The 25,659-nt window shown below is 43.1% G+C and overlaps 2 protein-coding genes and 1 long non-coding RNA gene across 4 annotated transcripts; 2 read left to right on the forward strand and 1 right to left on the reverse strand.

Moving 5' to 3' along the window:
• The first annotated feature begins 880 nt into the window (after nucleotides 1-880).
• LOC127593736 (solute carrier organic anion transporter family member 1C1-like) lies at nucleotides 881-12,806 on the forward strand. Of its 2 annotated transcripts, XM_052055358.1 has the most exons (15): nucleotides 881-1,247; nucleotides 1,383-1,495; nucleotides 1,703-1,780; nucleotides 3,742-3,883; nucleotides 3,961-4,093; nucleotides 5,293-5,417; nucleotides 5,498-5,644; nucleotides 6,401-6,499; nucleotides 6,669-6,917; nucleotides 7,612-7,776; nucleotides 8,497-8,692; nucleotides 10,531-10,696; nucleotides 10,776-11,025; nucleotides 11,678-11,795; nucleotides 11,867-12,806. In XM_052055358.1, the coding sequence occupies exons 3-15, from the start codon at nucleotides 1,727-1,729 to the stop codon at nucleotides 12,075-12,077; spliced, it is 2,055 nt and encodes a 684-aa protein (XP_051911318.1). In that variant the 5' UTR covers nucleotides 881-1,247; nucleotides 1,383-1,495; nucleotides 1,703-1,726; the 3' UTR covers nucleotides 12,078-12,806. The 2 variants fall into 2 exon arrangements, with proteins under 2 accessions (XP_051911318.1, XP_051911317.1); XM_052055357.1 differs by having other exon boundaries at nucleotides 881-1,495.
• A 481-nt stretch (nucleotides 12,807-13,287) lies between these two features.
• Nucleotides 13,288-25,203, forward strand: LOC127593735 (solute carrier organic anion transporter family member 1C1-like). Its single transcript, XM_052055356.1, has 15 exons — nucleotides 13,288-13,701; nucleotides 14,723-14,893; nucleotides 15,066-15,207; nucleotides 15,552-15,684; nucleotides 15,759-15,868; nucleotides 16,904-17,050; nucleotides 17,133-17,231; nucleotides 21,550-21,774; nucleotides 21,853-22,017; nucleotides 22,304-22,499; nucleotides 22,616-22,781; nucleotides 22,903-23,087; nucleotides 23,909-23,973; nucleotides 24,056-24,173; nucleotides 24,241-25,203. Exons 2-15 carry the CDS (start codon nucleotides 14,786-14,788, stop codon nucleotides 24,599-24,601), a joined length of 2,220 nt encoding a protein of 739 aa, XP_051911316.1. The 5' UTR covers nucleotides 13,288-13,701; nucleotides 14,723-14,785; the 3' UTR covers nucleotides 24,602-25,203.
• Nucleotides 19,162-21,540, reverse strand: LOC127593768 (uncharacterized). Its single transcript, XR_007960495.1, has 3 exons — nucleotides 20,117-21,540; nucleotides 19,842-19,955; nucleotides 19,162-19,740 (listed from the first exon to the last, which is right to left on the reverse strand). It is a non-coding gene; the product is annotated as an uncharacterized LOC127593768 (long non-coding RNA).
• Nucleotides 25,204-25,659: the final 456 nt, after the last annotated feature.

Consider the following 25,659-nt stretch of genomic DNA (forward strand, 5'->3'; position numbering starts at 1 on the left):
CCCTACACGGGATGTACCACTGGACCATAACTGAAGTGGCTGATCTCAAGAAGTCCTATCAGTGGCTAGAGAGGGCTGACCTGAAGGACAGCACAGAGGCACTCATCCTGGCTGCTCAGGAGCAGGCCTTGAGCACCAGAGCAATCGAGGCCCAGATATACCACACCAGACAAGACCCAAGGTGTAGGTTGTGCAAAGAGGCACCTGAGACGATCCAACACATAACTGCAGGGTGTAAGATGCTGGCAGGGAAAGCCTACATGGAACGCCATAACCAGGTGGCTGGCATAGTCTACCGAAACATCTGTGCGGAGTATGGACTGGAAACCCCAAGGTCAAAATGGGAAACACCTCCGAAGGTGGTGGAGAATGACAGAGCGAAGATCCTGTAGGACTTCCAGATCCAGACTGACAAGATGGTAATGGCGAACCAACCAGATATCGTGATCATCGATAAAGGGCAGAGGAAAGCCGTTGTAGTGGATGTAGCGGTCCCAAGTGATGGAAACATCAGGAAGAAGGAACATGAGAAACTCGAGAAATACCAAGGGCTCAGAGAGGAGCTGGAGAGAGCCTGGAAGATAAAGGTGACAGTCGTGCCTGTGGTGGTCGGAGCACTTGGGGCAGTGACCCCCAAACTAGATGAGTGGTTGCAACAGATCCCGGGAACAACATCGGACATCTCAGTCCAGAAATGTGCAGTGCTGGGAACAGCAAGGATACTGCGCAGAACCCTCAAGCTTCCTGGCCTCTGGTAGAGGACCCGAGCTGAATGAGGGACGGACACCACCCGAGGGGTGAGATGAGGATTTTTTTTTTTTAATATATATCCCTTACACTTAAAAGTTTAAATACCATCGTTACTTTTCATCAATTCATTAAAATAATCTCTCCAATGAAGATATGATACTAACCTGTTTGTAAGCATGATTGGATTAAGTAAAAGAAAGACAATGGCTATCAATAGGGCAGGAAGACTTTGATCTGGCGCAGGCAGGGGGGTTGGGGGAACACCCTGCCATACAAAAGCTGCGCTTCTCCACGACAGGAAGGCATTTGAGTTTGGAAAAACAGTCAAGTAAAAGACACACATGGGCTTTTTGAATAAACTCGGGCCCGCTTCACGCTGCTGCTGTTTGTTGTGCTGCGTACTCGTGAGTGAGGTTCACGGGTGGGGGGAGGATGTGCAACTGTGGTTGCCCGGTGTGTTGTTTGCCCCGAGTTTTCCTGGGCTGGACCTTAACCAGGTAGAGCCGTCACGTTTTTTTCCCCTCTGTGTGTGTATTTGTGTGTGTGAGACAGCGCATCGGAGGGGCCTTTTATCAACATGATTGACATGCATACATGAGTGGTTAGGTTACTGATTACAGGTGATGTTATAGTTTGTTTGTGATAAGACTCGACCTCCAGCACAAAGTCCTGCCAGGTACAACAAGCCTGCAGGCGATTTGTTCACATCACTTCCATCCCTTTTAGGACCACTGCTGCTTCTCAGGTAAGATTTTTTTTCCCACCTTTGACCAGCCGAACAAAAAAATAAATAAAAAGATTACTCATCTAAAATCATAGTTCATCTTGTTGCGAGAAAACAGGACTTGGTCGTGTTTTCTCTTGACAGATGGCGAGTTGTGGTTGACAGTAGGTGCATGATATTTTTGGTTGTTGTTTTGTTTATCGTGAAAGGAAAAATGTTTTCACACAGATTGCTTGAAAACACAGCAGCATCATGAGCGTAGAGTCCAACAAGCCGCCGCGTGATTCTTGCTGCTCCAAGCTCAAGGTCAGTGCAAACAAGCTTGCCGAAATAACACAAACAAACACACTAAAGGTTTGCAGGATTGCTTCATGATGCAAAGTCTCGTGTTGCAAACTTGTTGGGGGAAAAAAACGAACAAAAAAATCAAACTGCTTCTTGAACCTGATCCTCTCCCATAATTGGGCAACACATGAAAGACCATAATCATAATCACAACCATAATCAGGAAATTCATATCTGTTATCCTCGAGGGTTATCGGCCCGCGGGTAGTTGGATTGAATTGTGTTATGTAAACCTGAGTTGGAACAAACAAACAAATGGTTACATAAAAAATGTTGTAACATAATTTTTAAATGCTATATTTGATGTTAAATCCTGGATTTAATAATAACTTCAAACAACATGAAAACACTGTTTGCATAATTGCAAAATTTTTCATGAAATCGTGTTGTTTTTTTTATTTTAATTTCACTGGATTTTTGTACCTGAAAATACTGTAATTAGTACTGGATTACCTTCAACCCACAAAAATTCAATATGGAGGTATACCACTGTTTTTCAGGTTTCGACCTAAATGTTGCTTTTTGTCCTTTATTTATTTATTTATTTATTGAAATTAATGAAATTCTTTTTAATTTTAAATGCTCGGTCACCGAAAACATATGCCAGTGGGCATCCTTTTCTTATATGGTATATTCTGTATACACTATTCAGAATAAATTAGATTTTCAGTTAAGATTTCAGGATGAACCTAAAATGCTCAAGACCTTTTAGGGCTGTTACATGTTTCAGTACGTTTGAATTTTTGCTGTTCTGTAGCAAGCAGCATTGTGGCAAAATTCGCAGCACGATTCCACAAAATAGCCAATGAATGTCTTGCTTCAAGTTTTATTTAAACCAGGGGTGTCAAACTCATTTTGCATTGTGGGCCACATACGACGGTATGTCAAGCGGGCCGGACCATTAAAATTATACTCTGCTACAGATCATTAAAATAACATGTCTTTCCTTTGTTTTGGTCTAAAGAAGCACAAGAACATTAGGAAAATGTTGAGATTTAATGAACATATCTTTTACAAAACCTTTCATGAAGCACCTTAGATTTCCTTAGACAAATGTGCAATTGACTTTTGTCATTCACATATTGGCAGTGCAACTGATCCCACTGACTGTTGAAATGCACAAAACTTTAATAAGTAATTGGTATTGAAAATTATAGTAATGCATTTTAAGATTAAATGAGATTTCGAAAGAAAGGAATTTTTAAACCATTCATACGTACATATAAAATCTAAATTTAATCCCTGCCTACATCTTACAAACTAAGGAGAGTGCTATTAAATGTGTAAAGAATTCTCGTGTCCTTGATCTGCTGTGTTGGGTCTGTCTCAGTGACAGACTGAGACTGCTGTTGTCTTCTTCTCTGATCAAAACAGTGTGTACCCAAGCGGATACTCCATGAACTGCACCTTATTGAAAATATTAATTCCGTGTCTTTTGTGTCTTTTTTCACTTTTAAATTATCCTGGGGGCCTGATTGAACCTCCTTGGGGTCGGTTCCGGCCCGCGGGCCGTATGTCTGACACACCTGATTTAAACAGTCATCTTCATCACGAGACTAAGCGGACACCTAACCATTGGTGAGGCCAACAGTATCTCACTGGTGAGGCTTTAAAACAGGATGTTCTTCGAGTCAAGAAGAATCAGCATGTTGAAGCAGAAATGGGAGGAGTTACAGAAAGGCATTGGATTGGATGTCCAAAACACCTTTTACTGAATTTTGCCATTGAACTCCTTGAAAAGTTGGACATGTGCATTCAAAAGTACAGAAAAAGTAAAATTAACTTCACCTGTAAATGTTCTCGAGCATTTTAGGTCCATCCTGATATCTCACCCAAAAGCTGAATGTCTTAAAACTTTTCTGAGTTTTTGTACGATATCTGTGTCCCTCCCCCCCCCCACCCCCCCCTTTCCTTCATTGCAGCTCTTTCTGGCCGCGATGGCGTTTGTGTACTTCGCCAAAGCTTTTGGTGGCGCATACATGAAGAGCTCCATCACCCAGATTGAGAGGCGCTTCGACATTCCCAGCTCTCTCATTGGGGTCATAGATGGCAGCTTTGAAATGGGTTAGTCCAGGGATTTCTTTTTTTTTTAATGAAAAAACAAAGACATTTCCCTCATAAGATTGCTTCTTCTTTTGAAGGGAACTTGTTGGTGATAGCCTTCGTGAGCTACTTTGGGGCTAAACTCCATCGTCCCAGACTGATTGCGATCGGCTGCTTAGTCATGGCAGTTGGCTCCTACCTCATTAGCCTCCCTCACTTTCTGCAGGGCCCGTCAGTACTCACCTTCTTACACGATCGTCACTCCTGAAAAAAATAAAAAAAAACAAAAAAACATTACAACTGAAGAATGACACTATTCACAAAAGGTTAAGGTATAGTGGGCTTCCGGGTGAAATGAATAGACGAACCAATGAAATGAAGAGACGGTCAAAACAAGTACAGTGATTCCCCACTATATTGCGCTTCATTCATCGCGGCTTCAGTACATCGCAGTTTTTTTCCCCCAGAGTACTCTATTCAGAAAACAAAAATGGCGAATGACTCACAGGTTTTGTACATGCCTGTAGGCATGATTGGTTTCCAGCATGATGTCGACCAATGACACAGCACGAGTGGAGAGAGAGAGAGAGAGATGATTAGCTAAGTATCACACTTCAGAGAGGTGAGACAGACAGAGAGAGGGCGAAAGGGATACCAGGCTAAATATCATACGAGACAAAGAGAGAGCTAGCTGGCTAAATATCAAACTTCAGAGAGAGAGAGATAGTTTGCTGGCTAAATGTCACACTTCAGAGAGAGAGAAAGAGAGCGAGAGAGCTATCTGGCTAAATAGCATGCTTCAGAGAGAGAGAGAGAGAGAGAGAGAGAGAGAGAGCTAGCTGGCTAAATATCATGCTTCAGGGAGAGAGGGAGAGAGAGAGAGAGAGAGATTGGGCTTCACTGAAAGCAGCAGCCCGTTTCTCTTCGCCTCCTCCTCATCAATACTGCTTAATTGTGTAATCATAAACACATTGGCTGCGCAGGGAGAGTTGACCAGGAGCTAGCTTGAGGCTAACGGTGGCTACACCTGGAGAGTTGCCTTCTATGCCACCATCACAAGTCTCTTCGCCTCTCTCAAAGGCAATGCTGATGAATGTTAATTACTATATATGGTTTTATAATTAAACATTTCAGTAAATATGTGTACTGCTGTAGTTGTTGTTTGATATATGTAAAGTATAATCACTGTTTAAATATTTTAAACTGGTACCTACATACACATGTACAAAATTCCTCCTTCACGGTTTTTCACTTATCACAGCCCAGTCACGGTCCCCATTCACCGCGATAACTGAGGGATCACTGTAAACTTGCATCGGTTAGAATGCGTTACAAGTAAAATCGTAAAATTTCACTTGCAAACCCATCATCTTTGACTTTTTTGTGAGTCTCGTACGTCAAAGACACAACTGAGTTGTCTGTTCTTCTAGGTACAAATATGAGACGAGTATGACTCCCAGTTCTGCTATCAATAGCACAGAGAGCATTCTGCCATGTTCGTCCAATCACAGTTTGACCGATGTGGACGACATACCCGATTTAACAGCCCGAGCAGGTACGTCAGAGAGCAAACTATTATCACATTATAATCATCGACAATTACTTCCCATTCTGAATCATGCTCAACACCCTTAGATTGTGAGAAAGCTGCTGGTTCATCTATGTGGATTTATGTGTTCCTGGGAAACATGCTGCGAGGGATCGGTGAGACGCCCATCATGCCTCTGGGAGTTTCTTACCTGGATGACTTTTCCAAAGAAGAGAACACTCCTTTCTACTTGGGTTTGTGATGAGTTGCTCTTCTTCCTGGACTTTACTATCAGCGTTTATCATGATCTTTTTTGCTTGACACTGGAGTTACAGCAAAGATCTGCGCGCCGTGTGGTGGCAGTCAATTCAATAGTACCGTAATTTCCGGACTATAAGCCGCGGCTTTTGTCACACACTTTCAACTCTGCGGCTTATTTAATGAAGTGACTTCTATAAAGATTTTTCTCACAGGCGATATAAAGATTTTTCTCACGGCCGCCTGTGTACCGTCTTTCTATGTAAATATGTCGTGTTACACAATATGGGCACCTGCGGCTTATAGACTGGTGCGGCTTATGCCATGTACAAAATGTTTTTCCCTTTAAAAATGTAGTGGGTGCAGTTTATAATCAGGTGCGCTCTATAATCCGAAAATTACGGTACTGTTAAACATCAAAACAAGAGAATCACTTAGGTGTACGTTTAAAATGAGCAAATGACTTTGCCTCAAAGTATGCTAGCTTAATGCTAGTAGACGTGGTCTCACAGTGTTATAGACCTTTTAAGAAAACACAAAAAAACATTTTTGTGAAGATGGCAAGTATTAGACTTTAAACCGTGAGTGTTCAGAGTCAAAGCATGTCGACAGAACAAATCGGATCTGATGTAACGGACCCACATTTGGAATCATGATTTCAATTTATTGAACCATCATATTTTTGTCTGTGCTTTCCTTGATATTGGGAATTTCTCCATTGCGAGACTAATAAAGGTATTCTTATATGCCAGCCTGCATCCATACAGTGGGAATCCTGGGCCCCATGTTTGGCTACATGATGGGATCCTTCCTCGCCAAGATCTACGTGGACGTTGGATTCGTAAATTTAGGTGCGCAGTAACAGTCACCCCGTTGCCCTTTTAAACTATTTTGGTGGGTTCGGTTATCTGTGAAATAACTGCTTATCAGTGTGAGATATTGTACCATGGTCAACATGGAGGCTCAAAAACCAGTGAGCCTTTCTTAACTTTGCCTTCTCGAAACGCTTCCCATTCCTAGATAGCGTGACCATCAATTACAAGGACTCCCGCTGGGTTGGGGCCTGGTGGCTGGGTTTCATCGCTACCGGCACTATTATCTTGCTCTCCAGTATCCCCTTCTGGTTCCTACCCAAGTATCTACCCAAGCAGGGGAAGGAGAAGGATCAAAGTAAAAGTCTGGAGCTCGCCACAGAGGCAGAGCAGGATAATTTCCTCCCGGACCAGGAACACGAAGAGAAAGAAGCGACATTCCAGGAGATGGCGAAAGGTACCATGCGGTCTTACAAAAGACACGGCCCATGTGCCAAGTTTTAAGAGCAAATCAGATATGTTTTGGGGATTCGGAGTTCAATTATTAACTGATAGAATTCATGGACTTGAAGTAACTAGCCAATATGCCATCTGGGCAAAAGTTGAATGACCTTCAAAATTAAACCAGAGTTCAAGTCATGTCAAGTCAAGTCAACAGTATTTATAGAGCATAAACAGCCATCACTGCATACAAAGTGCTGTACATGGAGCAATTTAACATGCACAATAAACAGTAAGACAAATCGGTAATAAAGGCGGTAGAAAGCACCAAACAGTAAAACCAAGAACAAAACTAAGTCATGCTGAGTCGAATGCCAAAGAATACAAGTGAGTTTTGAGGAGGGTTTTGAAGATGGGCAGCGAGGAGGCTTGCCGAATGTTCAGTGGGAGGTCATTCCAGAGAGAGGGACCAGCAACAGAAAAGGCTTGATCCCCTCTGAGCCTCAGTTTAGTCCTTGGTACTTCTAATAATGTCTAGTCCACACACTCCAGTCCACACACTTAGATAACTCCCAAACTGACACTAACAGCTTTAGGGACAAAATGATGCAGCGACCGCAATCGCCTTGGGATGTACGGTGCAATGAAATCAACTGGAATATTGCAAACAAACAAAAACATGTGCATATGGGATGTTTTCTTGTTTTCAGATTTTATTCCATCTCTGAAGAGACTCTTCAGGAACAGCATTTACTCCCTGATGATCCTCACCTACTTGGTGGCCGTCAACGGCTTCATGGGCATGATCACCTTCAAGCCCAAGTTTTTGGAGCAAATCTACGGCCAGTCAGCTTCCAAGGCCATTTTCCTCATAGGTACTCAGGATGCAAACCTCATGGGAACATTGATGTTATTGAAGGGAAGTGTGATTGTGTTTCTCAGTAGCAGTGCTTCTTTGGAGTCATTGTTACATTGGAGAGAAATTTTATGTACCATATTTTCACGACCATTCGCCACACCGTATTGTTGGGCGCAGTCTCAGTAAGGGGTGCTATTTCTGTATTTGACACATACACAAAACACACTGTATTATTGGGCGCAGCCAGGCATGGTAAAACATACGCCAGCTTAAACATACGGCATGCATGCACGCATGCTAAAAGCACATTTTTAAAAAGGCAATGGAAGCAAAACTGAGTTCGGTTGTATTTTATGTCGCCATTTTACAATGTATTCACGCGACTGGTACCTGCAGGGGCGTGCCTTTAGCGTCCTCTTACACGCCCACCCTTCACTCATTGGCGGACTTCCGTCACTCACGCCCACCTTTTCTCTGTATAAACAGCATGTCGGCCAGAGGTGCTCTCAGTCAGGCTTTGGAACTCGGCGCATACACTAGACGCTCCGCATTATAAGGCGTCCTGTCCATTTTGGAGAAAATTTAAGACTTTTAATGGTGCCTTATAGTCGTGAAAATACGGTACATATTTAACCCTTCGAGGTACAGCGGTTACTTCAGTTGACAGGTTTTCATGTTATCAGGCGACAGGGTGCATGAAAAGGGTTAAAGCACTAAACTCCGTTCATTTTCGCAGGTATACTCAATTTGCCAGCGGTGGCCTTGGGGATCATAACTGGAGGTTTTGTTCTGAAGCGTTTCAAACTGGGCGTGATTGGTGCAGCCAGGGTGTCAATAACAGCGTCACTTTGCGCCTTTTGCCTGCTGGCCGTGCAGGTCTTCCTTCATTGCGAGAGTGCAGAAGTGGCTGGCCTCACCGTCACATATCAAGGGTGAGTGACCAGTACTGCACAGACTGTACCATCAGTAATTTCGGAGACGTGGCATCGGAGTCGGTCCCAACCTTGATTGAGTCAAGACACATAGTTGACACAAGGAAAACCTCATGACAAAGCACCAAATAGAAATGTCAGAAAAAGTATATTCCCCCTCACCCCCCAAAAACATCCTGGTTTTATCCAAATGAACAAACATAATATAAATCCATAATTATGCCCAAAGATGTACATAATAAAATTTATGTAAAGCTGTTGCTTTCTGTAGGCGTACAAAGCAGGATGACAACAATTGACATTCAATAATTTTCAAAAACTAAGCTGTGCTAAACTGCAGTCAAGTATATTAGTCAAACCTTGGTTTTCGAACATCTCGGTTCTCGTCCAATTCGGTTTTCGACCAGAAATTTCAAGTTTTTTTATGCCTCGGATGACGAATTTCGGTTCTCGAACAAACTGAGCGCACTTGAATGCACCATTTGACTCCTCTCGCTTTCCTTATAGGAGGAAGTGACGCTTCCTCGGGTAGACTCTTTCTTGAAAATTTCTTGAAATTCAACGAAAAGAAGACAGAGGTGATATTGTTTGGTCCCAGTGGCCCTTGTACATTCCATCCTGTAGACTTGGGCCCCCTGTCTCCTTATTTGAAATCAACGGTCTCAAACTTGGGCCTTAAACTGGACAGTGATTTCAAACTCGATCGGCAAATTGGTGCCGTTGTTAAATCCGGCTTCTTTCACCTTAGACAGCTGGCCAAAATAAAACCTTTCCTCTCACATGAACACTTTGAGACAGTAATCCATGCCTTTGTCACATCCCGGCTCGATTACTGTAATGCCCTGTACTTTGGAGTCAGCCAGTCCTCCATTAAGCGCCTTCAGCTGGTCTAGAATGCCGCTGCTCGCCTCTTGACTGGTACTCGTAAGAGGGAGCATATAACTCCTACTCTGGCACCCCTTCATTGGCTCCCCATTCATTTTAGAGTTATTTTCAAGATCCTCCTCTTTGTTTTCAAATCTCTAAATAATCTCGCGCCACCTTACCTCTCTGAGCTCATCCGCCCCTACACACCTGCCCGGCGCCTCAGGTCTGTGGACCAGTCTTTGTTAGAAGTACCAAGAACTAAACTGAGGCTCAGAGGGGATCGAGCCTTTTCTGTTGCTAGTCCCTCTCTCTGGAATGACCTCCCACTGAACATTCGGCAAGCCTCCTCGCTGCCCATCTTTAAAGCCCTCCTCAAAACTCACTTGTATTCTTTGGCGTTCGACTCAGCATGATTTTACTGCTTGGTGCTTTCTACCGCCTTTATTACCATTTCGTCTTACTGTTTATTGTATATGTTAAAACGCTCCATGTACAGCACTTTGTATGCAGCGATGGCTGTTTGAAAGTGCTCTATAAATACTGTTGTTGTTGTTGTTCTTGTAGACTCGGAAGTGACGCTTCCTCGTATTGCTTTCTATTGTGAGCAGGCGTGTTCAGTAAACATTTTTAAATTAAAAAGAGCGTGGTTTTGGTTTTTAAACAATTTTGGTTTTCGAACAGCCTTTGGGAATGGATAATGATTGAAAACCGAGGTTTGACTGTACTTCCTTTTTCATTCTTATTGTTTCAAACTAAGTGTGCTGCCTAGTTGTTGATGGTGGAATTACAACCGATGCACAGTCATTAAAAGCTAAACCAAAATATAATTAACAACTATAATCTTGAACTCCTGCTAGAAGGGGGATTACTTTATTCTGTATTTATGAATGGCAAACATACATTTTAAACTGCTGTCAGCTGCATCCAAAAAACCCCAAAAAAACCAAAATCTGACATCTGTGTTGGACCAGAATCCCAGACATTTCCTACGAGCCACAGACATTGTTGTCACAATGCAACGCCGGCTGTTCCTGCTCAATGAAACAGTGGGATCCAGTGTGCGCTTACAATGGGATGACGTATGCTTCTCCATGTCTGGCTGGGTGTCAGACCTCCACAGGCACTGGGAAGGAGATGGTAGGAGGGGGAAAAAATGGTTACCATGACAACACCCAACATCAGTTTACACCTCATTTCCCCTCCCCTGCATCTATAGGTGTTCCATAACTGCTCCTGTATTACCGAAATGATCAGTCCGAGCCAAAATACGTCAGCGGTGCTGGGCCAGTGCTCCAGGAAGAGCAACTGCGACCGGGTCTTCAAAATCTACATGGCTCTGTCCGTGGTGGGCTCCTTCATATCAGCGTGCGGAGGCACCCCGGGCTACATCGTACTCCTCAGGTCCATACAGCGAGACTTGAAGGCTCTGGCTTTAGGAATGCAGACGCTGATCGTAAGAACTCTGGGTGAGTCATCGGCAGAGGTGGCAAAACTACTCGCAGTCTGTATTTAAGACACTAGAACCTCGTTTTGAGTACCAGTGGACGGCGGATTCAATTGACAGAAATAGTGTTCAGTACCTTTTCAAAAGTCTTGTTATGGGTTTCTGTTTTGTGCGAGTTTTGTCATGAATAAACAGACGAACAGGCAAAAACAACATAGCAACGTGACGGCCATGTTAGCGACTTTCCCATCCTCTATAAGGGAGATGTATAGAAAGCATAGCCATTAGCTTAGCATCACATGCAGTCATATATACCTTTTCATATGTCTGTTTTTTACATTTTTTCAGTCATCCTCCATGAAAGTTGGAAAAAGTACCTGTCTTGTTTTGACAAAGTAGAGGGTAGAAAGTACAGATGCACATTTTCAAATGTAGCAAGTAAAAATAAATCCAGTTCTCCAGCGATTTTAATTGAGCTCTGCCGGATACCAAAAATCCCAGAATCTCACCCATAAAGGTTTGTAATTGCCTATAAACACCACAAAATAGTGCCAAAGCACTATAGTTTCTATTAGACAAGACTATGGCCGAAGAAGAAAAACTGGGAAAAGGTTACTTTTTCAGTGAATAACAGAGAATTTGTTCCCTAAAAAAAATCTGTGAATATTTTACAGGTGGGATACCTCCTCCGATATATTTTGGGGCCCTGATTGACCGGACCTGTTTGAAATGGGGTACCAAGCAGTGTGGAGGCCGCGGCGCGTGTCGACTTTATGATGCCGACGCGTTCAGGTACAGTAACATTTCGACGCAAATCAAAATGGATGCAGTGTTTGATAATTAACTGTACAAATACATTCCAGGTGGACATTCATGGGGTTGATCATTGGTCTGTACCTCTTGTCGAACATGATGTGGGGAGGCCTGTATCGCAAACTTGTCCAAAGGCAGAAGAAGTTAGCATTGAGGGAGCAAGCCAAAGAAAAAGGACTCGAGGAGAACAGAGTGAATGGACACGCTAATATCAATATTGCCCAAAACAAAGACAACACAGACAAGGAAAGTACCATTTAACAAATGCCCCAAAAGGTATTTTCGGATCCTCTTATCTGTTATTCGCTGAAAAAAAAACAAAACAAAACACTGATTTGCTGTTTTGTGCGCAAGACCAAAGTGCTGCTTTGGCTCCATCTTTTGGCATCTCAGTCGTAGTTTTTAGCTGCCCTCTTGTGGCATCTATCTGTTATTACAAGACAGTATCAACCTTTTTTGAGGGGCTGCTGTTACTTCACTGAACTACTTTAAGTCAAAGTGGACTAAGTAACTCTAACAAGAGCTTCTTTTTATGTTTTGTGTTTTGTATTGAAAATAATTGTACCGGGGAAACGAGCAAAGTGATAAAATATAACAAAATGGGGAAGTGCGAGCGATCAGAATTGCGCCATACCATTCAGTTACAGCTTCTGACTTGCTGTGTGTCATTGCGCACAGATCTGTTACATCACATCATTATACAGACCCGAGTGAGTCAAGACTTCTGGAACAGTTTGATCATCACCGAGCATTTATGTAGCCTCATTGATAATCTCGAATATATATCTTTAGTCAAGTGTATTTGTATAGTGACATCCCTTTATGTTTTGTACGATTGTATGAATTGTTTCACAGTTTTTTCCACATTGTTTTTAATTTCATCATAAACGTACTGGCCCACGAAATGAGACGCGCCATCAAACTTTGGCACATTTGGTTTGTTTTGGCTTTGTCTTCTTAATTTACTTCATGATAATTTGTTAATGGCCAGAGTGACTCACTTTATTGTTTTACAGGAGTGTCGAGACGACAAGTTATTGTGCTTTTGAACATTTGCAGTTCCACATTCTACCAGCAGTGAGGGCGCTAAACCAAAATATCTTCAACTCTTCTTTCAAGACTCAATGCTTTGGTCCTGTCAATAGCACACAAATTTAAAGATATAAACAGTTAATATTTAGATATTTAGATTTAAGTGATTATTAAATACCCTAAAAGGCCTTTTTAAATTAGTATTTTAGAAGACCGTTAAGTGTGTCAACTCTACTTTCTTGTGTGAAAGCGCTGAGGAATGTGAAAATTCTTAATCCTAATCTTGGGATTTTTGGAGGCTGAAACAGATTTTGTGCTTGCTAGTCAATGAAGGGTCACGGGCGGATCGGGAAACAATGAAAGAGTAAAAATTAAGGATCATACAAACACACGTAGGAGGTTACATATAAAACATTAGGAAGTGAAGTCATCGAGAGATCACAAGCGCAAGATCTGCACCTATAAAAATGAACTCTCTTGCTAAAATAAATAGTATGGAGGCATACAAAAAAGTGTAAATGATGTGTCAGTGGATTTACAGTATTCAAGTTACGACTCATCTTAAACTGCTAATCCCAATGCAGTGTAAAAATAGAGAAGTTATTGCACAAAAGGGCCTGGTCTGAAATTCCTTATAATCAGGATGCTCCACCTCTCCTCACTTGTTGCTCTGCCCTCCTGGAGGCACTTGCATGCATACGGAATAAAAATGTGCACGGCCTTTTGTCCCACGACACAAACTGCAGGATAGCAAGTCTGGCTCGGCAGGTCTGTTTTTTTTTTTCACCCCACCATGGCCGTTGGCCTCGACAGGAGGGAAGACTCCCCCGAGACAGGCCAGAGGATGCACTAGGTACTTATTTCACTTGTTCATTTGTTCATTTATTTCTATGCATGCCATTTTTATGACCAATAAGTTAATGTGACATGTTCAGATTTGGATGAATTCGATTAATAGGGGTGGAAAAACAAACGTGTTGATTAGTGGCTTGATTTTTAGAAAAAAAAATGTCGCCAAATTTCAGTGAGATACTGAGAAAAACACCTGTGGTGTTGACGGAGATGTCTCAGTGGTTTTTCAGGTTATTCCGAAAAATGAAATCAACATGAGGGATGGCTCCTGCTACTGTCCAGGACTGTATATATACATATATATTTTTTTAAGTAGGCACCTTTTGTCCAGATGACAGCAAATCTTTGTATTTTCTCTGCCAGTTTGATGATTTAGATGATGATTTATGACCCGGAATGAAAAAAAAATGAGCGGACGGTTCCTAGATGTATACGAAGTTCCGAGTGAAGTATGGAGGAAGGCTATTTGAACAAGACAGAAGGTGATGGAGTGCTTGGTCGGGTGATGTGGCCAATCCCCTGATCTAAAACCAATTGAAATGGTCGGGGGAAGAGTTGAACAGCAGAGTGAAATCAAAATAGCCAACATGTGCTTAGTATATCCGAGAACTTATTAAAGACCGTTGAAGAACCATTTCAAGTGATTTCCTCATGGAAGGGGTTTAGAGGATGCTGATTAGTTTGCAAAGCTGTAGATGCCTACTTTGAAAGTTCTGAAATGTAAAACATGTTGGTTTGAAGAACATTTGTAAATTTAGTAAATTATTCCCGAGCTAATTAGCTAGCTAGCTACCTAAATAGACAGCTATCCATCGATCTAGCTATCTAGTTAGTATTAGAAAAGAATACATCCTAGATACATCCTTAGCTGCATGTAACCAATACATCTTTCCTCAGACAACTTTGAATTTTGTGAGATGCCTTTTTGTGACAGAACTACTTTCCAGTGACAATCACCCTGAAGACAAGGCGTTCAGACTTGAACGATGCTTTTACAAGGATTATTTCCTTTGTTTCTGAAGAGGCGGCCCAGTTGGATTTCCACGCAGAGCAGCAAGTTGAAGTGGTGAAATCCTGACTTAAAGATGGAGGAAACGTTTGAGGACAGAACCAAAATGACCAGCCAGCTGGCTCTCTACGTCTCCAACGGAGAGATTAGCGGAAAACGCCGGCGTGGCATCTCAACTCTCAAGGTATCGTTTGAGGTTTTCAAAAAAAAAAAAATGAAAGTAACATTCACTTTACTGACTTTCAAACCATTTGCGTTGGAGATACAATTACATAATTCAAGGGTTACATCTCACATTGTGACAGAATTTGGGTGAGAATGTGGGCATGAGCAAAAATCCATTTTTATTTGTCCAGATGTTTATCGCGGCGCTGTCCTTCGCCTATTTCTGCAAGACCCTGGCAGGAACCTTTGTCAAAAGCTCCCTCACGCAGCTCGAGAGACGTTTCGACCTCTCCAGCTCACGCGTCGGCCTCATTGACGGCAGTTTTGAGCTGGGTAAAACTACATACCGACACTTTAACCTTTTCATGCACCAAAAATGACAACCGGTAACCTGATAACATGATAAGCTGTCCACTGTAGTCACCACTGTGCCCGAAAGGGTTCGATTTTGTTGTGCTGTGTGATGACACGCGAAGCACAGAGGCATAGACGTGTAGCCAGATGGCTAAAGTAAATCAAATCACAGCAGTTACAAAGAGAAATCAATGCCTCTGTTCCATCTCAACTGCATTACTTTTATTTTGGAGTCAGCCATCTCCCCCCCCCCCCTCCTTGAAATGTATCTGCATGCCTCCTAACTGGATGCAATTTTTCTCGCCCTATTTTCCTGGAGGAAGGCAACTTATTGTTTCTAGCCGTGGTCAGCCATTTCGGCGCCAAGATGCACCGGCCCAGGCTCATCGCGGCGGGTTCGGTTCTCATGGCGGCGGGAGCATTTCTCACCGGATTGACGCACTTCTTCATGGGACCGTAAGAAAATTCATTCAGTGGACACTCATTGGAAATGAATAAAACAAATAAGGAACCGAGACATTCTTTTACAGCTACAAGTATGATACAGTCATCGCCGCCTTCCAAAATGAAAGTATGAACACCGTCACTTGTCTCGGTCCTGGAAATGACAAGAGTCACTGGAACGAAACTGGTGCACAAGGTACAACCCCCTTGGGGATTCACTTTTCTTTTTACTCCCACTGAGCACAAGCGGTAACTTTTCACAGAAGCCACACTTGTAATGCTGAATGAAGCTTCTTAGAGACGAGGGAAGGTAGCTAGCAAACATTTCCTGTGGAATGTCGAAACCTCTGCTCAATATCCGAATGATGGTAAGAAGCAAAAAGAGATCTAGACAAAATCAAAATGCTGGCAACGTTTCAACACTTTCAGGAATGTTCTGCAAGACTTGCTATTGTACAAACGCACACCGACGCTGTTATTTCTGAAGGATTCTACTCAGATGGAGTTCATGATGCTATCAGTATGACTATCAACAGACTATCAACTGGTCATTTATCTTTGATATTTTTTATACCGCTTATCCTCATTCGGGCGGTGGGTGCAATGGCATACCTTGATTTGCCTTCTCCAGTATGAAGACATGTTATCATTATTTAATCACTCCCTTAGATACTTGAGTTGCCAAGTGGTTGAAATACTTTGCAGCATCTACGCTAAAGGTGCAGGTTCTCGGCAGCACATGTGTACCATCACTGATTTTCATTGGGAGTAATGTCGGCGCTATTTGACTGTCACAGCTGGACAGCCCTGGGGCGCTTGTTTTTTGCGCCTGTAATGGGCAGCATTTTTCACAGCCCCATTTTTTTTTTAGCGGTGATGTCGGCGCTGTTGGACAGTTTACGGTGGTGCAGTTGGATGGATCTCTTGCGTCTTTGGAATTGGAATTGTGAGTTGCCACTTGGAATTGAAATGGATTCACATGGAACAGGAGAAATGAATGAATCTCTTTTACCATCAATGGACACTACAGGTTCTTGTTTAGTGTCAAACTTTCTTTTAGCAGACGTGTGCACATTTACAGCATGAAACCTTTGATCTACTGGTGACAGGACATTTTTATTCTCTGCTCTTTCACCTACAACTGCTTCAACCAACAAAGCGTATGCAAGAAAAGTGGTACTTATGTGAAGTTTTGACTGTGAAAACCCCACTATTCATTGTGTTTGTACAGCCTGCGAAAAGGAGTCCAGTTCCAATATGTGGATCTACGTGTTTTTGGGGAATGCCTTGCGGGGAATCGGAGAGACTCCTGTTACACCTCTGGGTATCTCGTACATCGACGACTTTGCTAAAGCTGAAAACTCGCCATTCTACATCGGTAGGAGACATTTCCTTAATCTCTTTATTTGAGCCGCGTGATCCAAAAAAAAATCGATGGTTTTCATTTTCTTGTTTGTCAGCTTGTATCCAGACCATTGCTCTCCTTGGTCCTGTATTTGGCTACCTCCTCGGGTCCTACAGCGCCAATCTATATGTTGACATTGGATATGTTGATATGGGTGAGTCTCAAGTGTTTCCATGCCAATGCTAATTGTGGCGTGGCATTAACCAAGTGGATTCAATTGAGCAAACCGGTTACCGAAACCATATCAAAAAGTCAAGAATAACGGTTTACTCCACTTTTGTGAAGTTACTTTTTTATTACAGATGAGAATTTTAAATTTTGGTCGAGATTTTAGCAAGCATTATGGAAGTTGACAAGTTTGTTTTGCTTATGCGGACCACATAAAATGAGGTGGCGGGCCGCGACTAGCCTTGAGTTTGACACCTGTGGGTGACACGTTGTCATGGTTGGTGCATCAAAGGGTTTGAATCACTTTCGCTGCAGCAACGACGAGATTGATTTATTTCAGGCTGAGCAGGGTCCTTATTAGACACATCAATATACGAAATGTGTCCCAAAACTCAGGACACTGAGACACCTCATTTTTTTAAGGCCTCCTCCATTGTCCTCATGCCATTACCTATAAATAAATCCGGGAAACGGGCACTAAATCGCTAGGCAAGCCCATCTCCATTGAAGTCCCTGCCTCTCTTCAACACAGGTTTGACATGAGCTAAGTGAAGGGTGAAAAGGACGTAAGGCTTAGGCATCATATGGAATATACAGTGGCACCTCAACTTACGAACGTCTCTTCATACAAAATTTTCAAATTACGAAACATCTCAACGGGAAAATATCGCCTCTTGTTACTAAAGAAATTTCAAGATACGAAAGGTATAGATACAGTCTGACTCGCTATTCGCAGCTCTGAGTTTCCTGAATGCAACTAACTCGTAAATGCTCTGCCGTTGGCTATTACCGAGCATCATCGTGGCATCCCATTGGCAAAGAGGGACTTCAATGTGTCTGTGTCATGATTCGGTTTAGGGACCAACAGGTGACACTGTAGGGCTCCCCTGGCAGCTGCACACCTGTTGGTCATAACTAATTAGGGCTTTAAAAAGACGCCCAGCCCGAACACTCAGTGTCGGATCATTGTTGCTTCTTGCTACTTTCATGTTTGTTTCAGTCATGTTTAGTTCATTGTAGTGATGGGTCCATGAGGCCTCATGAGGCGTGTCGACACACTGACACACTGTGTTGATACTGTGCTGATACTGTGTCACTGACCACTGTCACCTGCTGGACCTTCAAGATCCCTGCATCCAACCCACTCAACAGACTGAACTGACTGATAATTTTTTGTATATTGAACATATAATATACAATTCGGTAATAAATTGGCAAAAAGTGAATGTAAGATATAAAAAAAGGAAAAGAAAATAGTCATCATCACAAATATGTGTTCAAAGGAGTAGAAAGAAGTAAAAAAAACCCTAGAGTCCTACCCCTTCTTATATATGAATTGATCATTTTTCAAAATAGAAAAGAAAGTCTACATATCCACAAATGCTTTTACCCTTATGTATGCTGTACTTATACATTTTTACAACTTTAGGTTTGTATATACAGTACATACTCATTGGAGCACAAGTATATGTCGATTTTCTCATATTCATAATGGATGCTACATTTCATTAATATATTAAATAATCTCATCAATGTATTGCTATATTTCATGGGTGTATCGAATTTATTAGCTTAATTCTGATTTGTGTAGTTGTCTTGTACTACTCTCAAATTCATTTTTAATCTCAGCAAGAGAGTTACTCATTTTACTGGTCCGTTTCAGAATCATTCCACAGATTTACACCTATTACAGATACACTCCTTTGCGTGATGTTTGTTCGTGTTTTGGATTCTTCTGTATAGGTTAGTACCCCTTAAATTATGACAACTTTCTCGAATTTTAAAAAGCTTCTGGATGTTTTGGCAAAGGAGGTTATTGTGTGCTTTGTACATTGATTGGGCGATTTTGAAGTCAACCAGGTCATGAGATTTCATTGTTTAATTTGATAAACAGTGGATATGTGGGTTCCGTCTATTTGGAGCCAGTGATTGTTTTAAAACTACAATACAAAGCAATCAGAACAGTGTTTTACTGGCATTTCCCCATATTTCCACACAATAGGTCAAATATGGAAGTAATAAAAGTGTGTACAAGGATTTCTTATTCAGCACATCCTTAGTTTTGGGAGGATCCCTATGGTTTGGGATATTTTTCTTTTATTATCTATTATGTAGCTGCCAGCACGGTTTTGCATCTACAACTGTTCCAAGACATTTTCATAAGGTCATTCATCGATTTGATGAAGTGTATACTATATCATTCACATCCATGCATTCATTCATTTTGCAACATTCAATGTGTTCAAATAATGTGAAGATCATTTGAATGAGGATGCTTGTGGGCTTTGATTTCACATGTTTATTGTGAAAAATAAGATGCTCCAATGTTTTAAACTTCAGCCTGTTGAGTCTTTTACAAGCAATTTCTCCTGCTGTGAAGAACACACGCTCACAAGGGATGGATGTGGCTGGCGTACAAAGGAACTCCTTTGCGAGGTGGGAGAGGTTTGGGAAAGAAGTGTGTTGGTCCTTCCAGTACAGCTGCTTCCTGGAACCTTGATTGTCAAACATGGAGTGGAGAGTCAACCAATAATTACTGATTGTCAATTAATCATCAACATAGCAACCGTGAAAAGATGAGTGAACGTTTGTATACCTGGCGTAATACCGGGTGTATCGCGAACTTCATTCTCATGCTTGGCCCGATAATGCCTCAGCATGGTGGAGGTGCTTCTGTTGGCGAATTGACTTGGCAAATTCGACATTTCACCTGTAATGAAATGTGAATAAGAAATAACTAAGAGTTACCTTGAAGTGTATTCGGATTAGAATGGTACAACACGTCAATAATCTGAGAGGCACTCGGCGAGTGCCTCTCGCCGAGAGGCTCTCGGCGACAGAAGGCGATTTGAATAAATAAATAAATAATACCTTATTCTCCAGGACATCAAAATTGTCCCACACGGCGGATGATTTGCGTCTCTGCTCCATAATCGGCAAGGAAGGCAAGGCACGAACACGAAGTCTGCACTGACACGAGGTTCGACAAGCGAGCGTGAGTGAGGTCTGGCTTGTTTCGGCAGGTGTTCCTTATAAACACTGGGTGGCGGGCTTTTGCTGCGTCAACGCCCTCTGCACCGAGTCGACGCCCCCTGGACTAAGTGGCGCAGCCTGTACTGTGCCAAGCAGCCGATGCAGGTGCAGTTCACGTGTCAATTAGCAGCCTGGACTGTGTCAACGCAGCCGATGTGTCAATTAGCAGCCTGGACTGTGTCAACACAGTCGATGTGTCAATTAGCAGCCTGGACTGTGTCAACGCAGCCGGTGTGTCAATTAGAAGCCTGGACTGTGTCAACGCAGTTCACGTGTCAATCACGTGACGTAATGAGCCAGCACATGCATCGACACGTGGTTTGCTCTGTGAGCCCGGCGCATGTGTCAATGCATCGGTGTCGCTGGACCCATCACTAGTTCATTGTTATGTTTTAGCTTCAGTCCTGTTTTGGTCATGTTTTTGTTATTGAGAGTTTTAGTTTCTGGCTGCCATGGTTTTTGTTTGTTACTTTGGACTTTGTTTAGGAATTGTTTCTATACACACTACTCCTCTCTCCTGTGTGTGTAGGTCGCATAGTAAGGTAACGATGCAGCATCCGCGTCATTCGCCCAGGAGGTGTTCTGATGGTTTCAGTAAATGTGAATCACCCAGACAAAGTGTTCACCAGTCGGGCGATCGCTCACTATGCTGATGTTTGCCCTAGACATTTTCAAAGGATTGTTAAAAGCCGACAAAGGCAAAGATCCTTGGAACGTTTTTTTTTTCATAACGTCGGGTAAAAAAACGTCTGAAAGAGAACATGGACAAAAGAAGGCAAAAAAATGATGAGGACGCATTTAAAAGTTAAATTACCATCAATTTTATTCTTTTCTCTTAGTTTTTTACATTATGCACAACTCATTTTTTGTGCGATAATCTAATCGTAAAATGTATGTTACATATTTTGATGCATTTTTTTTATGCTTTAGGAAATATTTTTGTCTGAATTTTGGTTGGGCGTGGAACGAATTAGGGCATTTACATGGAAAACGCATTTGCTGACAACTGACAAACCTTTCTAGTTAAGAAATTTCTTCCAGAACCAATTAATTTCATTAGTAGAGGTACCTCTGGAATCCTAGGTCGGGGTTACCCCAGTCAGCTCCTTGAGAGCCCCAATCAAGTTGTTTTAGACGTCTCCCTACATTTGAATCAGTTGGTGTTGGACGAGGGAGACATCTGGAACAGCCTGAATAGGGACTCTCGAGGACCAAACTTGTGCACCCCTCCTCTAGTTTGAAAATAATTCAAATCTTCTGCTCCTTCCCAGAAAGTGTAACCATCTCTCCAAATGATGCTCGCTGGGTGGGAGCCTGGTGGTTGGGTATGCTGGTGTCCGCCGGCCTTCTCTTCCTCGCCGGCATTCCCTTCTGGTTCTTCCCCCGCTCACCCGATGTCAAAGAGGCCAAACCCGTACCCGAGAAGGACAATCCGAATCCAAGAGGGGATTGTACCAACAACAAGCCCGTAACAAAGACAGCAGACGTTGCCAAAGGTTTGACGGAATCTTGACTTTTTGGACCACAATCCTGTATACCATCAACCTGAAAGCACTTTGCTTGATCTCTTGAAGGGTTTCTTTCCTCGCTGAAGCACCTGCTGTGTAATCCCACTTACTTCCTGCTTATTTGCGGCAGCACGCTCAAGTTCAACTCCCTCGTTGGCATGTTCACCTTTAATGCCAAATATATCGAGCAACAGTTTGGACAGTCGGCATCCAGAGCCAATTTCCTCATTGGTAAAATGACATTTCTTTTGATACATTTAAAAAAAAAACTTTCACAAGTGTGTATTGAATTAGGAAAAGGGAAACCGTTGGCCTGTTCTCACATCAAAATGATTTACGGACACGTCGCAACATTGTGCAAAGGAATTCAAGTTCATTTGATGCCTCTCATAGTTGTGTCATGTCGATCAGATAAGGAAGTCAAATAACTGTGAAAGGGGAAGGACAGTAGAGAGGTGGGTTGATGCTAAGTTGCCCACTTTAACTCCCCCTTTTTTTCCCCTATTTTTATTTGCAGGGGTGCTGATGCTCCCGGCCGTCGCCATGGGGATCTTTCTCGGGGGTGTCGTGATGAAGCGATATAAGCTCAGTGTTGTGTCAGGGGCCCAGTTCTCCTTCGCAGTGTCCCTCGGCGCCTACCTCCTCCTGTTTCTCAAATTCTTCACTAAGTGCGACAACATTCCCGTGGCTGGACTCACCGCCTCATACAATGGGTCAGTACTTTTGGTGAGGAGGTGGGGGTATAGTAGGGGGGGCGGGGGGGGGGGGGGTGAGGTGACGGTTATCCAGTACAGTACAAAGGAATGTTCTTTTTACCGTTCGCTGACAGGATGCCGGGAGTGTTACGCGGGGGCCAAACACTCTTCTCTGAGTGCAATAGCAACTGTTCGTGCTCGGCAGACGTCTGGGACCCAGTGTGCTCGGACAGTGGCATCACGTACACATCGCCATGTCTGGCTGGCTGCCTCAGCTACAGCGGATATGGCAAAAAAACTGTAGGGCCCCCTCCTCATTGCCTTTTAGCCGTCGCTAGAAAACACAATGTTGCCCAAAGGTGCATTCCGGAGACAAACTCCAAACAACCACAGATAAGGAAAATCTAACCTCCTCCTGCAGGTGTTCCACAACTGCACTTGCGTGTCCGCTTCCTTCCCGGCGGGCAGCAGTACATCCGTCAAACTGGGGCAGTGCCCCCAAGCCAAAAGCTGCAGCCGCAGTTTCACCTCCTACATGGCCGTTTCCGTTCTCAGCGCCTTTATCAGCTCCCTGGGAATCACGCCTGCTTACATGGTCACTATAAGGTCGGTTTTCCAATCGAGTGGTACATTGATATTGATCCATCCATCCATTTTCTGTTCCACTTTATCCTCACAAGGGTTGTGGGGGGTGCTGGAACCTATCCCTGTCTTCGGGCAGTAGGGAGGGGACACCCTGAACCAGTTGCCAGCCAATTGCAGGGCACACAGAGACGAACAACCATCCGTGCTCACACCCAGACCCAGGGACGATTTAGAGTGTTCAGTCAGCCTGCTATGCATGTTTTCGGAATGTGGGAGGAAACCGGAGTACCCGGAGAAAACCCACGCAGGCCCGGGGAGAACATGCAAACTCCACACAGGGAGGAGCGAGGATTCAATTGAACCCGGTATCTCTGCACTGTGAGGTTGACACGCTATCCACTGGACCACCGGGCCACCTTGATATTTATCAATATCGGGGAAAAAAACAACAAAAACAAAAACGTAGCATGCCGGTGGTTGACTGGTTAGCGTGTCAATCTCACAGTGCAGAGGTGCAGGGTTCGATTCCTGCTCCAGCCTTCCTGTGTGGAGTTTGTATGTTCTCTCCCTGCCGGTGTGGGTTTTCTCCGGGTACTCCCACATTCCAAAATCATGCATGACAGACAAATGGAACTCTCTAAATTGTCCCTGGGTGCGAGTGTGAGCATAAATGGTTGTTCGTCCATGTGTGCCCTGCGATTGACTGGAAACTAATTCAGAGTGCAACCCACATACCGCCTGAAGTCGGCTGGCTCCAGCATGCTACACGACTAATGTGAGGATAAAGCGGATCAGTAAATGAATGGACAGATGAAAAAAATGCATTGTTATTGTTATTACAGATGCATCTCCCCGCATCTTAAATCCCTTGCCCTGGGAATGCAGACCATGATCATTCGGGTTCTCGGTAAGAGCTGACAATGCTGACATCTGATTAACTTTTTTGGGGACGGTTTGGAATTGACGGTTGTTGATTCGCTTTTCCACAGGTGGAATTCCAGCGCCGATTTATTTCGGGGCGTTCATCGATTTGACGTGCCTCAAGTGGTCGGTGAAAAAGTGCGGCGGCAGAGGGGCGTGTCGCCTTTATGATTCAGATATGTATAGGTATGACATCAGAAATAGCCTTATTTTATTAGGAACATATGTGCCATTAACCTCATCCTATTTGCAGGGTCGTTTTCCTGGGTCTGGTCTCTGGTATCAGTGGCGCCTCCTTTTTTTTCACCTTCGCTGTGATCATCTTCCTCCGAAAGCAGTTCCGGAAGGAGCAGGATGAGCCCAAAACCCCCAAGCAAAAGGAACTTCGCATCCAATCAAGAGATCGACTCAGCGCAAGGACCTCGAAGGATATCGAGGGGGTTCCCAATAACGGCTTTGACGCTGAATGTAACGCGAACGCGGCCGCCCAGAGACTCGGGTCAAGAAGCGACGAGAACGACCGCAAAGTTGGCAAAAAGGCTGAAGCGGAACATCCTGCGAAGAAACTGACTATTGTGAAAATAACTCATTTGAAAACAACCCATTCCAACTGAAGTCTTTTTTTTGCCTGAACTGTGTTTTATTGGTCTTGGAAGTAAGAAGTATAATCGGCTAGAGATGCCACAGGAAGACAGAGAAGCATTACTTTTGTTAAAATGAAGCGCCTCAACTCACTTCAGATCACTTCCTTGGTGGGAAAAATACAAGAAAATAAGATTTGCAGCAAATAAGGACAACAATTGTTTCTCATAGCTGTTCAAATAATCAACTCGTGTTGGTGTTAACCCGATGACCAGCGCCTCAAAATCTCTGGGTGAATGCGATGCGGCCTAACCGTATCACGCCAGCTCATTCGTGCTCCCAAAGATATTATACAATAATGCAAAAATGGGTGCGATATACATCGGCGGAGTCAAAAAAGTGCAGTGAAAATGGCATATTTTTGCATATTTATAACGTCAAACCTTTAGCAAAGCAGCAGCCCACATGAACAAGGTCATTTTCATTTCGTGGACTCATATTTGTTTTTCAGGCTCGGTGTGTGAGTGGCATTGTTTTAAGGTGAGGAAGTCTGTGTGCGTGTGCGTGTGAGGAAATCTTTGGCAGTCGATCGGCTACGGTAATGCATTTATTTCCAATAAAAGATGATCTGCTAGTCAGTTGTAATGTCATCATTTGCTGATAAATCACTGATGTCCGTGATTACATCCACAAAATAATAATTCAAGATTTTGGAAAGCATCATGGAAGTTGATATGTTTGATTTGCTTTCGCGGTCCACATAAAATGATGTGGCGAGGCAGATCTGGCACCCGGGCCTTAATTTTGACACACTGGCCTAGTACTTTAAAAAGTGACTTTTTGTTTCAAAAATGTGCACTTTTCCCGTATTATTCATTTTTGACACTAGTCAAAACAGTAAGTACATGGCAAAGAAGTACATTTGAGAAAAAAAATCGGTTCAATGTTATTGTAATTTATACTTTCTCACTTATTGTGACTTGTCCTTTCAAAATAATGAGCCACCCTTCATTATTAATGACAGTAATAGCACACCATTCATTATTCATCGTCAACTGAAGTCCAGAGCGAAGCAGGAAGGGGCAGAGTT

This window comes from Hippocampus zosterae, chromosome 21, assembly GCF_025434085.1.
Source record: "Hippocampus zosterae strain Florida chromosome 21, ASM2543408v3, whole genome shotgun sequence".
Lineage (NCBI taxonomy): Eukaryota > Metazoa > Chordata > Actinopteri > Syngnathiformes > Syngnathidae > Hippocampus > Hippocampus zosterae.

Excerpts from the sequence above, each read along its gene's own strand:
- LOC127593735 (XM_052055356.1), top strand. The coding sequence starts at position 14,786 with ATGGAGGAAACGTTTGAGGACAGAACCAAAATGACCAGCCAGCTGGCT. Across the intron at positions 22,018-22,303 it reads CAGAGCCAATTTCCTCATTG|GGGTGCTGATGCTCCCGGCC; the intron begins GTAAAATGACAT and ends TTTTATTTGCAG. Across the intron at positions 22,500-22,615 it reads CTCACCGCCTCATACAATGG|GATGCCGGGAGTGTTACGCG; the intron begins GTCAGTACTTTT and ends GTTCGCTGACAG.
- LOC127593736 (XM_052055357.1), top strand. The coding sequence starts at position 1,727 with ATGAGCGTAGAGTCCAACAAGCCGCCGCGTGATTCTTGCTGCTCCAAG. Across the intron at positions 1,781-3,741 it reads CTTGCTGCTCCAAGCTCAAG|CTCTTTCTGGCCGCGATGGC; the intron begins GTCAGTGCAAAC and ends CCTTCATTGCAG. Across the intron at positions 6,918-7,611 it reads ATTCCAGGAGATGGCGAAAG|ATTTTATTCCATCTCTGAAG; the intron begins GTACCATGCGGT and ends TCTTGTTTTCAG.